The sequence below is a fragment of the Tachypleus tridentatus genome, chromosome 1, assembly GCF_004210375.1.
Source record: "Tachypleus tridentatus isolate NWPU-2018 chromosome 1, ASM421037v1, whole genome shotgun sequence".
NCBI classification, from domain to species: Eukaryota; Metazoa; Arthropoda; class Merostomata; order Xiphosura; family Limulidae; genus Tachypleus; species Tachypleus tridentatus.
The window spans coordinates 87,947,895-87,965,224 of record NC_134825.1 but is presented as its reverse complement, the minus strand read 5'-3'; the positions used below and the strand labels follow the sequence as shown (position 1 = coordinate 87,965,224).

Here is a 17,330-nt window from a genome sequence, read left to right as displayed (position 1 = left end):
AGAGAAAAAAAAAGAGAAGATCTGTATACAGTGTTCAACCTGGAAAAGGGTTATGACAAATTGGTAAGAAAGCTAATATGGTCATGCTTAGGAATAAGGAGATGTACCAGAGTTATATGTGAGACTGATCTAGCACACGTACGAATATGTGGAAACATCTGTAAGAAGTATAGGAGACAGATTTTTAGTGTCAATGGGAGTCTCATCAAGGATTAGCCCTGAACCCTTTCCTTTTCATAATGGCAATGGATAGAACATCTACAAGCATAAAAATATGAGCATAAATATACATATTATTTGGAAATGGAAATAACGCCCAGAAATATAGTTTTACAATAAGTTTAACAAAGAGTACATGATAGAAATAGTCTTTTGAGGGAAAGTAGCACACAGTGATAAAGTGCTACTGTGCTCCTTGATGGAGGAAAAGTTAAAAAAAGTGGAAGAATTTAAATACTTGGATTAATTGAGCAGACATATGGAAGAGTAAGTATAAAGATCAAGGAAAAAAACAAATGGAAGAAGTCAGAAAAGTGATATGTGGCAGACAAATGCCAAACCTGAAAGGAAGGAAAGATGAGCAATTGATGAATATTACAAACATATGGATGTTGAGGTAAATGATAGGGTTGTCAAAGAAAGACTGCATCAGGAATGAGACAATTAGAGAAAAGATGAAAAAATAGTATAAATTACAGTGAATACGAGAAAAACTCGTCTTTGTCATGTGAAAAAGAGCGTGCTGGTAAAAAGTGATAAATTTGACAGTGGAAAGAAAAAAAAGGGTCAAAGAAAAGATCTAGATGTAGTAAGAGAATATGAAAAAAAGTGAAATATGCTCTGGCACAGAACAAAGAGTAGAGAGCAAGGACTAGAAAGGTCGACCAAGTAACTGAAAGAGTGCTATTGAAAAGAAAAGGCGTGCTGCAGTATTCTTGTTTATGCAAAAGACATTGCTCAAAAGTATTAATTACTTGTTATTTTTAGAAAACAATTATAATGGAAAAATAAACTACTTAAATGAAAATATGACAAACTAGTCTTCTAGTGAATGTACATTGATATATGAACCACATTACCATTGAGTTGGCAGCTCAATCAAATTAATGTACTTAATGTAAAAACTAAAGTATGTAAGAAAACCAAAACAGGTTCAAATCATGACAGAATAAGCAATAAACTTAGGCCTGTGAATCTCAGAGAGTAAAAGAATTATTTCCCACAGAGTAACCAAAACAAAGACACTAACACTCACTAATTACAATCAAATATTTAAAATAAAATTTGTCATAAATATCAGTAGATGTGAAAATAAGAGTGGTTTTCCATATTAAACCTACCAGCACAGGTGGAGGTCAAAATGAGATGATACAACCTTTTATATAGTACTATTCAACATACTATGGTATATTTAAATGTCAGAATTACCAATCATCCATTCCCCCTATGTTGCTAATTTAGTGACAATTTAAGGTAAAGGAGAGTAAATGCCAAATGAAATATGAAAGGATACAATAACTGTAGGTATGTATTTTACATATTCTACAAGTTAGATAAATGCAATATCCAAACTACGAGTATTTATATTCTTTACGAATACACATCACTTTGTTCTCTAACAGCTAATGTTTTCAACTCAGACATATTTTCAGTTCAACTACTTTTATAACAGATCTATGTACAACAGACTTGTAAGTTGTACTAAAACACTGCCATATTTTGTGTACACACACAACAGTTGTAACAAGGAACAGTGCTAATTATACCAGAAACCAGTTTATGATTCTTAAAGAGAATGCAACCTGAAACTACACAAGTATCACATTGAAAATTAAAGCATAATAAGAAAAAAACTTGACAGCTTAAAGCTGAAGCCTTTAGTTACAATACTTTCACCAACAGAAGTACACAGATCACTTCTAATTCGATCAGAACTTTTTTGAATGCAAGACAATATATTCTATATTTTAAAAAAATTCACTTCCAAATTTAAAACTCCAGATAATAATTCTAAAACAGAGCTTGGATTGTACTCACTGCATGAGTTCCTGTTCCCACCACCACTTTTTCTGTACCAGGCAGAAACTGTATGTCTAACACCCACACAGGTACACGCAAATCCAAGAAATCAGGACGAACCTATAGAATCAAGGACCACATTAAGACTGCCCCTTTAATATATATCCAGTCTTATTTCACCCATTGATACTATTGAAAGTATAATAAAAAATTCACCAACTTCAAAATACCTAGTCCAACTATTCTGAAGAAAAAACAACACATTCAGTTAATTTATTTTAAAATTATTTAAATAAAAATTGTTTATATATGTATTTTAAATCTTATGCCTAAAATCAATGTTAGTTTTCTGAGCTACATCTTAAGATGATCAGTTAACACACACACACATACCCACACTACATAGCACCCATGCTTCTATGAAAAATACCATGCATTTGCAAACTTTAAAATAGTTTACAACACAAATATTGTTAGCCTTCACAGAGGAAGGAATTACTTCACAAATATTTTTAATTTTTCTGAATTTTGCCATAATATTCTACACTTGCCTCAACACTCACTGTCCTGTTTAAAGTCTTTCACTATTCATGGTAACCTCAATGTAATGTGACTTAAGTTTCTCACATGAAAGCTTGTACTCAAATATCATGCACAAATACCAATCAATCTTTAATTTTTTCCATGACGTATCATATCTTTAGCTTATAAATTTTAAATATATTCCCTTTAAAGATATTTTAAGTTACATAAACACATGTATAGTTTTCCTTGCAGGATATCACTTTAATTTTGCCACAACCTGACAAGAATAACACTGGATGCTTTACACTAGGCCCAGTCTCCATTTACTATAGTTCTAAATTTACTAAGCATATTTTCAGAAAATCTGGAAAGCTTTTAATAAACATTTAAACCTGTTGTACATAGAATATTACATTTTATTTAAAAAAGTAATTTTACCAAAAATGTGTGTAAAATATGAAGGCTTTATTGAAACAGTCTGAAAAGTTCTTTACATGCTATGAATATAAATATTTCTTAAGTTACATTTTATATTTCATTTACCCAACCTCTTAAAGTATAAAATATTTTAAAAAACCTCTTGGTATTCAATATCTCTTATTTTACCTAATATTGAGTGAAATTCTGTTTAAAAAAGTTGAAAAATATAAAATAAAATTAAAAATACATTTTTTTCTAAATAACTAGATTGCAACAGAGAATTATATATCCTAAAAAAGAATTAAGCTCTTACAGATTTACATAAAAGCAATAAATCACCCAGTAAGAATTCCGTACTAATTAGGGCAATCCTAAGTATTTAGTTACATAAAACTAGGATAGCCAGTGTTCATTCCTCAAAGAGATTTTTTTATTTAAATTTTCTAATTTTTACATTACTTATTTTGGTTAAAAAATACAACATTAATCAAAAAATAAGCATAAAACCAAGAAATATAGCACTCACTTTAGCCTTTTGCACTTGGATGCATAGTTTAGTTTGTTGTTGTTTTTTAACCACAATGTTGGTTATCCAGAATTAAGTTAGTCTTCAAGTATACATTTTAGAATATCACATAAAAGATACTAGATTATAACATCCCAAAAAATAGTACAACTTACCTGGCTTTCAGTCTAACCTCTAAATAGTTAACAAATTCCATTACCAATCAGAGAAATATGTTTAGTTTAATCACATCAAGTTCTCATGGTGAATCATTGGCCTTTACTGACAAAACAAAGTCAGTAATCCTGCAATTTATAAAGTAAAATTTGCCCTTTCTATTCTTTATAAGCATTTCCAACTGAAATGTTAAAGATTTATAGGCATTTTAAAAGACAAAGAGGTTATGTGGGTGTGTCATAAGTACAGGTCTCAGTAAAGCACAAAAATTTGGCATTCAAATTTTATAATCTAGACTTTCAATATCAATAGTGAGTATGTTTAATTCATGATAGACTGAAATACATAAGGATAAAAAGAAAAACCAAAAATGAATACCAGAGTTCCAGATACATCATGCTAAAGTAGAGTTCAGACTGATAATTTACTTAAATATTTTCTTTTGAAACTAAGATATTAAAATTTACATAAAATCTGACTTATAATCTATGCTTCATGACAAACTTACTGACATACATTAATAATGTAGTAAATAAACTAAGTGCAATTCTATAAAAGGCATTGACATGCATATACTTCAACTCAATACCATACACAGGAGGTTAATTCTTTTAACATATGAAAAAAGGAGGTAATGTTGCATTCAGTAATATAGCTGAAAGTAAAAATGTACTACCAGAAATAAGTTACTTAGGATTCAATGAAAACAAACTTTTGACCTACAAAATTCTTAAAGTTTTAGTAAAGACTTCAAATAGACACAGAAGTTTAAATTTATATCTTATACAAAGCCTAGGTACTTTACTAGATAAGGCAATACTTGATTAATACTGTTTAAAAAAAATTGCTAATGAAGAAAAAAGCATTTATATATTTAATATCTATTTGTACATTAAGTAGCTTTGCATGAGGATTAACTCTTAAATTGTTAATTATATTGAAAAACTATTGGGTAAAATAGTTTGAACTTGAGATGAACTTTCAACAGATTACCTTACTTGTGCAAATTAAAATATATTTTCCACACACATTATTTGTATAAATTCACAGCTTAAAACACTGAAAAACATTTCATTGTGGTACGTTGTTTTTTGTTTGTGTTTTAAAAGATAATTCAAAATGGTTCCCCATGTAATAGTTTCCATTATACACATGTGAAAATTGTATACTTATTTTACACCAAAAAACACAAGTAGTTTCAGTGTTTACAATTACTGGCATTAAATAAAAGTTACTTTTTTTTCATAATACTAAAACCATAACCAAGTCATTTATTTTAAATCATTAATCAGAAGGTTTTTTTTAATACATACAAGTTTTAGACCTATTTTAGATTAATTTGCATATGTTTCTTATTTTGCTTTGAGATTTTTTTGCCCCTTCAAGTAGTTAATAAATCCTAATATAAGCCTGGTCAAATAAACAGTAGCCTTATCAGTGAAACAAGTTTTCAAAATCAAGTGCAAAATCATCTAAGCCTACCTCATCATATTCCATGAAAATTCTTTCCTATCATACTGCAACATCATAATTCAAATGAAGTATTAAACAATAAAGCAAATTTTAAAAATTAAGCATTTGTCACTTTGTTTCAATATTTATACAACTCTGTTGAATTGGAAGCCAAAGTGAATATACTGTCAAAAAGAAACAGAAAGAGGAACTTGTTTTTTAAATTACTAGCTTATGGCTTTTCAAAATGTAAAGTATATGCAACTTACATAACATCTTCACAACTACAGTTGAGAAGCAGCAACTTTTAAAATCGACAAAACTACATTTGTATTGAGATTACAGAGAGAGTGTTATTTTGTTCAAAATGGTTTCAACTTTACTCCTAGAAGAGTACAACAGCCACATCATGCTCAGAAAAAATTCAGGAAAATCACAAATGCAGTTTTTATTTTATGTATGATAATACTACCCCAAAATCATAATTTACACATCTCCACCACATATATATATAAAATTAATTTACATTGAAAAAATTCAAATATTAAAATAAAATGACTATAGGCTCATTTTCCATAAATTTGATTTGCATAGCAAATTTACTCCAGGATAACAGGTACATCCAACTGTGTGCCAGAGAGTTAGATACTTTGAACCTCTGTATCCAAGTCGTAATGAAACTGTTACACATGGTGTAAAAACTTCCAAAGTACAGTGAAGCCTATGTTACTTTTGCTAGTAGTAAAGTGAATAACATTAAAGGCTATTTATAAACATACCATTTAGAAAAAGGTAAGTATCTCAACACAAATCACCAAATCTCACAAGAAATATTGACTACAGTTTTGGTCTCCTTATATAATGTGTGAAAGATACTTACTTGGGAAAAATATTCAGAAAAGGGCTACCAAGATGATTCCACAAATAGAAGTATTATCTCATGGGAATAAATTAAGATCAACTTATTTTCAACAAAAAGGTAAGATTAGAGAAGATAAAGTTTACATTGTTATCCATGGGATCTACATGATAAATGTATCTGATATTTTTGTGCTGTTTTCCAAGAAAAATACGATGAAGGAACACAAGTTAAATCCTATATTTAATTGATATACATACTTTGACTATACATGTCCAGATTTTACAGAATTAAACTCAAATCTAATCAACAATTTTACTGTTAAAGCATGTCAATAAAAAACTTAGAATCAAAACAATTTATAATTCAAAGTTTCATAACTTATTTTTAACTTCTTCAATTCAAAAGAAAATACTTCATTAAATCCTTAATCTTGACTTATGTGTATGTCATGTGATGCATCTCCCCTCCAATTCTCTTTTCTAGATTTTCAAACTCCCCTTATGTTTTTATAGAGGCTATCAATGGGGGCTATCGAAAGGATGATGCTATATCTCAATTCTTTGATTAAAAAATTGGACAATGAAAGTTTATTTGTATTTACTAAACTATACTTTTATTTCTATCAAAGAACAGTTTTGTTAATTAAAATGAAACACATTTACGGCATGCCACTGAATTATGACAATGGATTTGAAATGTTATCATTGCACTTAACATCTTTCGTGAAGGACAACTGAAATTAAATCAGAGCCATAGTATCCAATAGACAAATTTACCTGAGAGTTTATATATACAAACAACAGCTAATTACATGGCCAATGATACATAATAACAGAATTTGAATTCAAAGACATTTCTTGGTAAAAATAAAAGTTTGAAAAAATAAATTGTCCTCTAGTTTAGAGTTTTATTTTACTAAAAAGTTAGTTAATTTATGGAATAAGTTGATACTGATAGAAGTGGATGCTGAAACATTAAAGTTTAAGATGTGATTCAATGATTTCCTGAAAAACAAAAGATGTGTTAGAATTTCCACTTTTCTCAAGTATGACTGTGCAAGAACAGCCTTGAAAGAAAACATGAACCCTTGCTGTCTTTGTGATGTATTCAATTTCAACTTTGTTTTTATATTCTCAACCTTGCATTTACAACTCTGTAATCTTAACATGCAAGCGCTACAAACAGTAAAAAAAATAACTTCCCAAGGACAATGAGAAATAAACTAGTAGCATCACAATTATAAACTTACATTTTTGGCTACAAATACTGGTTTTTCAGGATTTTGTACATCCCATAATTTAAGATGGTTTTCTTTTCCTCCTGTAGCAAGAATTGAAGGTTTAAATGGACTTTGACGCATCCTACAGATATTGTTTCCAACTTCAAATTCTGCCTAAATGATTAAGGCATTATTAAAAATACAATTTATGTGTTATATATTAACTTTTTCAGGAAGAAGTAGAATTTCACAAATACAATAAATTGCATTTAATAACAGTTTATTCTGAAGTAATTAAAAACATTCATAGTAAACTAAATATATTAGAAAGAATCAGGATTTATATTGCAATATTTCAACCTCACAGCCTCAGACAAATGTATAAGATTCACAAATATATAATCTGTGAAAAAAAATTGAATGTTTAAACTTTAATCTATTCTAACACTTATATTTATGTATGTAAACAATTTTCTACATGTGATTTATTATGTTCTGTGTTTGTAAACCATGTTTTTTAACCATGCTTTATAAGCAACTTGTGTATAAACCTTCTATTTATAGATAGAATCACAATCATTAGGAGTGAATAATACTGAAAAAAGAAGCTTGAAATCTATGAAATATTTCTTAAAATTTGTTTTAATTTTGTACTTGGTAATATTTTAAAAAGTTTTATTTCAAAAAGTCCTTATTAATTTTACATTATTTTCTAGTTCTAGTTGATTACATCAATAACTGTCACATGAAGCACGTTAACAGAAATGACAAAATTTATTAATGCCATAAAAAATAATCAAGTAATCAAAATTAGCATCACATTTTACTGCTTCCCAATATTCCAATTACTCAAGCAAACCATTACCATTATATTTTCTCATTACTATTTTTTATTTTTTCAACTATGCAAGTCTTATGTGAGAATAATAACATATTAGTTGAATGAAATCAACTGAAGAGTCTCACAATCAATTAGCAACTTCCACTAATCACTTTGATCTAAAGTTTTGAAAAGTTTAAATTTTTATTATTTGCTGTTACATATGCAAATTAACACTACATAAACTCTGCCTACAAAATACAATATAAAATATTGTGTATAAACCTTCAACACTAGATAAGAAATGTAAATGCAGACTTTCAAATGATATTATTGACAAAAAGAAATGTAAAACATTTTGCTTACTGTTTTTGTATGATTGACATTCCAAACACTCACCAAACCAGACTCTACACAAGTAACTAAATTTCTAAAAAAAAAAAAAAAAATTGAAGAAATTTATTGATCAATTCAGAATACAGATATGAAATGCAGCATGTTATAGAAAGGTACGTTTATTTCTAAATGCCAACACAAATACTGACTTACTATCATTTAATTAATATTCAGGTATGTGCATGCACATAAGAACCAACTTGCATGATCTGTAAAATGTGCAGAACCAAATTTCACCTAACCTAATCTAAGCAGTTACTGTTTTTATATGCATGACAGGCTATAGTAAACACCCAATAAAAGAAAAGTATATCCTTTCATCATGATGAAACTGTGTTCACATGCTCAAATTTAGCATCATTTTACAAATCAAAAGCCATTTATAAAAATTAGAATAAAAACAAAATTCTAGGGTCTTTTACAAACATTCAATCAAATAAGCCAATTTCCAAATAACAAATACACATACTATTATGACATTTGTGCTTTCATAAACAGTATTAGTTAAATACATTTTGTTTATATTTTGATGCAAGTCTATTTTTGCCTCTCTTGATATTCCTCATTTCATACCATTCATGTGACATTTCCAAAGATCATTTAATATTAAAACTAAAATGTCACATGTAAATATTTCTTATGAAATGTATAGGTTTTATACTTCTTAGGTTATATTGTATATTATTTCATACGAAAGTGTATGCATATGATTTATTCATGGGATGATCAAGACTTCATTTTTCTATAATGCTAAACAGGATATGAATAAACAAATATAACAGAATGGAAACTCCTACAATAGACAGAATATTTATGCTAAAATATAATGCAGAATAAACAAACTTCAAGAACACAGATCAGTTAAACTTGTATACAAAACAAAATTAAAACTGAAAGAAAAATGGAATATCTATGGAGTTTGAGTTCTTTTCAATCACTATATAGTAACCTAAATTATTTTTGAATATCACATTGTTTTTTCAACTTCACCTTTGAAGAAAAATAATTCTTTAACACACATCTATATAAATAATCATGAAACAGTGTTCTGTACAAGAGCGAGTTATAAATTAGGTAATATGTCACAACATTGACATACCTAAATTAAAGTTACTGTATAATGAACTAAACAGAACTCAAAAACCCATAGATATTTATCAAAATGTTCTTTTTCATGTACTTGAAACACAGCTACGTTCTAGTACTATCAAAAAAATTGTTTTATTTTGTGTGCATGTGTGATGAAAAATCATCCAAAACATTTAAGTAATAACTACCCCAGTTACTAAACTGAAATAATTTTGAAATACTTAGTTTTTTTTACTCTTAATTATGATATCACCATCTACAGATGTAGATCATAAAAGCAACTGGTATTCTTAAGGCACTGCATCTTATTTCACAAATCTATAACTATATAGTTGTGGTACATGCAATAGCACAACATCATATATTGACATTTTTGAAGAATAATAATTTCTATTTATAACTGGAATTCATATGCCATACTTAAAAACTCCCTTACAATAGCATTATTCTTAAGTAAATATTAGTTTGTATAATAATTGTAATTGTCTTTTACTCAATCCACAGCAAATTATGCTTAAGTACTAGTTTATTCTTTAGAAAACATGATTAACTACAAAATCAGATATTCACCCTCCAGATTTAGCAAGGCCTCTGGGAGGACCTCTTCCTCCTGAAATATCTACTTCATCGATGAAGCAGAGTCTGTCAACACTGAATATTTTCACTGACTGTCTTCTTAATCCTAAACACACCTTTAAAAATAACATTTTAGTAAATAATGTATTACTTTACAACCTAAAGTGTCTCAATTAAGTTCACTTTAAATCTGGCAGTGGTTAGCAATACTTTTACTTATAAAATAAAATATTTAATACAATACAAAGAAACATTGTCTTGCTAAAAGTTGCCAAACCACTGTTTATTGAGGATTTTAAAAAAAACCCTAAAAAATATCATCCTAAAGATGCAGAATTTAAAATCTCCTGATATTCACAACAAATCTCAAACCAAAACTACACACACATCTTTTTAAATCACAAACAGCCAAGGCACACAAAGTAACAGATGTATTAAAATTAGTGAATAATATTATACTGATTTTGTGTATAGTAAAATCCCAGTAGAGTTCGGCTTAGCTACCACCTCTGGGAAGAATTTATAATAAAAATTACATAAAACTGTTTTATACACCTCTATATATATATGGTGTTAAATAACAATTTAGCTCATGGCTGCACTGATGTAAATAAACCATGACTACTTTATCAGGTTGTGGATAGATATTCTACTTGCTGAGCTATAAAATCCTATGACTGTACATTTAAAGCCTTAAAATGCAAGAACATATGAAAAGCTTAGAGGAAAAATGTAATATACACCATGTTTTAACCTCATAACTTATCTTTAATGGCTTGTACTTTGCACATTATGGTTTGTATGTATTCAATGATTAAATGTTTTTTGGATTGCTGATGTCCAAAATACTAATCATGACTGCTTTAATTAAAAGATATGATAATGGGACAAAGAAAGTGATTATATCCATTTAACTACATATTTCTATCTTGGATGAGAAATGTTAGTATGCAGTATTAGCTCTTTTCAATCACTATTGTTTACAATACATGTATTGTATGTATAGAAAATATTATTTGTTGGCATATCAGCAAACTGTTACAGTACTAATATAGATTCATATAAAACTATGTACAAAGTGAAAAAATGAGGAATAAGCAACAAGAGTACCACACCCACAAAATGTGTCATTCAACAACAAAAAACACTCCATGAAAAATATCATGCATAGCAAGTACACTATTCTGTTTCATTGTTAAGTACAAAGTTACACAATGAGCTATCTATATTGTTTCTACAATAGCCATCAAAAACCTCCAGACTAAGTAAGGAGCAGTACATTATTAAACAATGTATTCACAAAATAGCTAAAGCTGAAAGTTTGTGGAAAATGTCATGTGATGCTATAATTTTAATTGAAAATACAGACTGTATACATAATAAATTTAAAAAAACAAAAACAGAATCACTCAAATTGTTTATAATAAAGAAATAATATTTTCTAGTCCAAACATTTAATAACTTTTTTAAAATTTAATATTAATAACAATAAAATTGTAATAAAATAAGATATTTGCAAGTTTAAAAATCTCAAAAAATTGCATAGAGGCCCCACTTTTGATATTCTGATTATTAGGTAATCATATATGTACATTTGCTTCACTTGTCACTTCAAACCAACAAAACAAACCCATACCCACTTACCTCAGTTTCTTCTTCATTATTCCAACATGTGAACACTATTTCATCTTCTTTTCTTAAACTATCAAGTTTGTTCAAGTTACATGACTTTTTCTTTATAGTGTTCACACCTTAAAATGAAGAAATTGATATTTTATGACTGTTTTAGCACTTCTATTCATTTTTACTTTTACATATTCCCCTGTTGGATCAAACCAATAATTTTGTTGAATTATTTCCCAACACATTCAACTATCATATCTAAACCAGTACAGAATACTTTGGTGACCAACAATCCATAAATCATAAAAATGCCAGTGCAAAAATATTACTATAAAATGTAAAAAATGAACTTTCAGTTAACCTACTATTTTTCCTATTTAGATAAATAAGACAAAAGTTAAATTTACTTTCAGAATCAGATGTGCCAAGAAAAATTGGAAAAAAATGTACAAGCAATATAAAGTTACATATGTAATGTTGCACCTTCTTATACACCTTTCTGTGATTCATAATGAAAATTCTGGTAAACTTAGTCTTAAAATTTAAGATTCAGATATTTTGAAAGAAAAACAACCATGCACATATTTTTTTTTGTAAAATGATACGATATTAATTAACCCTTAACTATAGTTATCCCTAGTATAATAAATCATGCCCAATATGTCTAAACACTGATAAGTCATACTTTAGTTTCTTTCTTAATGGGCACTTCTTAGCTGAGACACAATGGCTACATATACAATTTTACTAAAATAAGTAATTTTAAAATGACTTGTAGGAAGGTATCAGCAAAATACGCCTGAGAGCCAACGTCTTAAATACTTTATATATTTTTCTGCTTTTTAACATACGAGGTTTAGCATTTTAAATTTTATTTCAATTTTATATGAAATCCTTGTATATGAATTTGACAAATAAAGCATTATTTAAAAATATTACAAGTTTTGAAGGAAATTTTACTATGTTACACCTTTATCGGAAAAAAAATTCATTACAAAAATATGTGCGAAATGCTCTTTTGTATATTTTAAACTCAACTTTTCGTGTTTTTCCGGCATTGGTTTGTGTCCAGTATTAACGTAAATCATTTAAGAGACTAATCGTGATTTTGACGCTACAACTACAATTAAACTTATTAAAAATAACCTACATAAAATTTACAATACATAATTTCCAAAAAACGACGCGGATTCTCGACATTTTGCACTAACTTTACGGGGTTTAATTTACGTATTATCAACCAAGGAAAAATGTCGAAATTAGACTGGCTATACCATATTATATAGTAACTTTTGTCATAAAATACTGTACTACTAGTAATTGTATAAGAAAAACAAACTTCGATATATTTATATAAACTGTGTGAACACACGTATGTCTAGCTTTCCTTTACCTTTAAAATATCCTGTTTCACAACCGATGAACATATCAAATCGTTCAGATTTTTCAGTCATCTTCCTATAAATTTAAAAATTTGCTCCTCAATATTGTTAACACTACATCTGACTTTCGTTCAACGTGAACGACATGCATGTAATTTTGCATACAGTTTTTCAGGGGGCGCTTCATTATTTTATATTAAATAGTTATATTAAACGTATATAATCATTATATTAAATACCTAATTAGTTACAACTGAATTGGCAAACATGTAGGTTGTCATAGCGAAATACGGAGCTAATAACGACACATTCTGGAGATAAAAGTCATTATCTTATTTACATTAATAGAAATTCATATTAAACTACATTTTCCTTCCTACTTAACTAATTATTTTATAGCTACTTATTGAAATTATACTTTTTAAAAGCTCTAATGTTTGATTTTTTGCGTGTTTTTCGAGATTAAAATTCTATTTTAATTAAAGTAATATGTTCGGATTACTATCTCTATACTGGATAGAAATTAATGGTTCAGATATCAACTTGTACTTTACCTGTGCTACATACAAAGATATTTCTCAATAATTTAGAAATAGCATATAATTCAAATACGTGCGTTTTTTGTTTCTATCTGGTTTATAGTCGTATAAAATGAAAATTTTTCCAACATGTTTTTCAGCTGTTGCTTAATTTATTCTGTATGTAATGCCCAATATTATTCTAATGTGCATTAGATCTATTTTAACAAAATTTGACAGAACTTTATAGACATTAAGTCTAAACAGGGTATATTGTTTCGTTTATTTTCAGGTCGAAAGATATTTCTAATCCACCTTAACCGTAGATTTATCAATGGTTTTGTTTATTTGAGTTTATCAAAAAGTTTACTTGTAAAAGTGCGTGCGTGTGCTTGTAAATAGTATAGATTGAGCCGGCCTCGGGATTCTTCTTCAATACTTGTCTGCGAGTTGTTTACGATAAATATGAACTATAAATAAACAGTGCGCGCTTTGCTTGTTTTAAAATAATGCATTCAAAACAGATTAAACAATTGTACCTTAAATACTATGCAGTTCTCTTCCTCTAGGCAAAAGTCCACTTAGGCAAATTTTAATTGCTTTCGAAATGAGTTGACAAGACAAACTATTTTTCTCTACTTTTATCATAAACACTATTCACTTATTCCTTTCACTCTTTCTCTCTCTTTTATTGGGGCCTGGCATGGCCTAGCGCGTAAGGCATGCGACTCGTAATCCGAGGGTCGCAGGTTCGAGCCCGCGTCGCGCCAAACATGCTCGCCTTCCCAGCCGTGGGGGCGTTATAATGTTACAGTCAATCCCACTATTCGTTGGTAAAAGAGTAGCCCAATAGTTGGCGGTGGGTGGTGATGACTAGCTGCCTTCCTCTAGTCTTACACTGGCTAAATTAGGGACGGCTAGCACAGATAGCCCTTGAGTAGCTTTGTTCGAAATTCCAAAACAAACAAACAAACTCTCTTTTATTACAACAGTACAGATGTATAATTAACTTAAGCTGTCTCGCGAGTTATCGCAATCGTATCTCGAACTTCTGTTACTCGTATGTTTTTCGTAGTTAGACCTACTTCCAATAAACCTCTGCTTTTCGGATATAGCCTTACCGCCAAGTAATCGACTGTTTATTGTCAAAGTCCACACAGGCAGACTCGATTGCCTTTTAAGGAGACAAACTATTCTCTTACAATATCAGTAAACTGTTCATCTCACTTTTAACATATCAATCGTTAGACTATTCATCCCTACAACATTTAACTTCACATTCTCTAACATTTCTATGATTAAAACTATCTTTCACTCAGTTTTACCCTCACCTTTCACCCCATTCTCTGATTGTCTTTTGTTGCTGCACATCTGTTCACTGCTATTTATATTCCTCATTGAGACGTTCTAGAAATCTCCCTAGCCTCGCCATCAATGACTCACAAACAATACTTCTACTAATCACCTGCTTTTAACTCTCTGATCATAAAAAAACTAAACAATTACAAAATATTCACTTACAAAGTAAATTAATCAATACTACCTACACTAAACAGTCTTTTATACCTGATGTAAGTCCCTCTTCAAGAGAATTATTTGCAATTTTTTCCAATACATGTAAAGACTGTTTTTATCTCACATACTAAGTTTTCTCACACAGTCTACTCCAACATTTGCAGTTCCTTTGTCTGTCTCTCCTAGCGTACGATGTCCAGTAGGGCTTCTTCTTGGAGGATTCGTTATCTTCATTTTGATCTTGTTTTGCCTGGGATCTGGTTTTAATAATCCATGTCTATATTGACTGGATTGATTTTGTTCCACTTTCTTCTTCTTCCCAGTCAGTCCTTCTCTTATGGTGATGTCTTTGTATGTCACCTCTCCACTCAGTGCTCTTTAGCCTAGTAGGTCTTTATCTTCTATAATGAAGTCACTGTTTTCAAATTCTGTTTCTATGACAATCACACCTGCCATGTACATCTGTACATCAATATCTGCACCCGTAGGGTCTTCCTTTCTTTCAAAGTACCTCTTCAATAGATTGGCATGGTAGACAATGAGTTTTACATGAACTTTCACTTTATAGTGCATTCTGTGGATCACTTCCTGTACTACTGCTGGGTAAGTTGTGTTTTGTCTGTAGGTAGAACTAAAACCTTCTGTCAGACCTTGAAATGTCGATCCTTGGCCTCCTTGTTATAACAATGTTTCTGATTGTCTTTGGGTTTGACTTCCGTAGTAGCACCGCTTTGATAGGTCTGGTTTGATATTCCTTCCAAACCTTTTGCTTGGTAAGTCTCTTTTCTTTATTCACTTTTATTTTTGCTATTAGAAAATTTCGCACTGTCCCATCAATTAAAATACAGGTGCGCCCTGTCTGTCATCTGATCATTAGATACTAGACTGGTTCCCACTGTTGTACTCGTAGGACATTCAGTTTCTTGTCTCTGATATAGTCTTCACAATTCCATTGCTTCTGGTAGTAACATCCATTGTGTCAGTCACTCTTTTCTTATGTCTTACCAGCATTATCCCTATAAACAGTTCCAGCTTCTTTATGTTGAGATTTCTGCAGTTGCTTGCTGATAATGGACATTCGCTCCTTTGCAATAGGCCTCTTTTTATAACAAACATAACATCTCTTGTCCTTTCTGTCTAGCTTCCTGTCACCTTTTGTAGACTCTTGCTTCTGGTTAACTATCACTGGTTTCGAATTTAACTAAACGTTCTTGGACTTGCCAGTTATATTACTTCCATGTGTTTCCATATACTGTTCTGGTAGTTTGATGTCTTCCCCTACGTCATTTGGTGCTATCTCTTTTAGGAACAGTGGCGTGTTAGCTGAACACGCGATCGTGAACTGTTCACGTACCATGTCAGTCCATCTAGTGTCATCATAGACATGCCACAAAGTGAAGTATAATTTCTCCGGTATCGAGTTTCACTTCTCTGAATTTCCTGCAAAAACAGTCTTTAGTGAGATCATATTGTTTCAGCAAAACCACTTTTAATTTGCTATAGTCCATAACACCTTCTGACGTCATGCATGCATATACTTGTAGGCTTTTTCCTGTGAAAAGTAGGCTGAGACAGATTGCCCAGTCACTTTTTAAATCAGGTTTTACTTCAGGCAAATCTTTCATATCTCTCAAGGAAAGCATTCATGTTATTTTTATGTTCCTCAAATTTGGGTAGCTTGGGTCGTCTGGTCGTGACTCTGTTGTCAATTTTGTGTTCTTCTTCCTTTGGTTGGGTGAGCTTAGCATTCTCAGCTTGTGCTCTTATTTTCTCTGTTTCTAGTCTCCTCTTTCTTTCTTCTTTCTCAGTTTGTATTCTCATTCTTTTTCCAATCTCTCCTTTCTCTCATTTTATTTTTTCTCCTTTTCTTCTTTTAGTATTTCCTCCTGTCTTCTCTGCCTACACTTTTCTCTCTTGTGTTCTTGTTTATATTGTATATCTGACAATGTTTAAGTGCAAAATATATAATGGGCTATTTGCGAAGTGCTCACAACTTATATCGAACGCTGGTTTTAGCATTTTAAGCCCTAACTCGTACCATTGAGCCACCTGGGGCTTTCTAATTGGGTCTATCCTAGCAGATCTTAAAATAATTTTATATACTATTGATTCACCAATTGTTTGTGTACTCGTAATTCTTTTAGTTAGAAGTTTCCTAATAACATGTAAGTCACACTAAAACATTTAAACAAAAATACCATAATTATTACGCTTAATCCCATTAATTATTGC

At 30.1% G+C, this 17,330-nt stretch overlaps 1 protein-coding gene across 1 annotated transcript in view; it reads right to left on the bottom strand.

The window, feature by feature from the left end:
- l(2)k09848 (WD repeat domain 74 lethal (2) k09848) overlaps positions 1 to 13,233 on the bottom strand; it is a 44,538-nt gene extending 31,305 nt beyond the window's left edge. The window contains exons 1-6 of the mRNA XM_076510134.1: positions 13,077 to 13,233; positions 11,705 to 11,811; positions 10,055 to 10,176; positions 8,366 to 8,429; positions 7,210 to 7,353; positions 2,038 to 2,139 (exon numbers count right to left, since the gene is read on the bottom strand). Coding sequence (XP_076366249.1) covers positions 2,038 to 2,139; positions 7,210 to 7,353; positions 8,366 to 8,429; positions 10,055 to 10,176; positions 11,705 to 11,811; positions 13,077 to 13,137 — 600 coding nt within the window. The 5' untranslated portion in view covers positions 13,138 to 13,233. The remainder of the gene's footprint in view (positions 1 to 2,037; positions 2,140 to 7,209; positions 7,354 to 8,365; positions 8,430 to 10,054; positions 10,177 to 11,704; positions 11,812 to 13,076) is intronic.
- Positions 13,234 to 17,330: the final 4,097 nt, after the last annotated feature.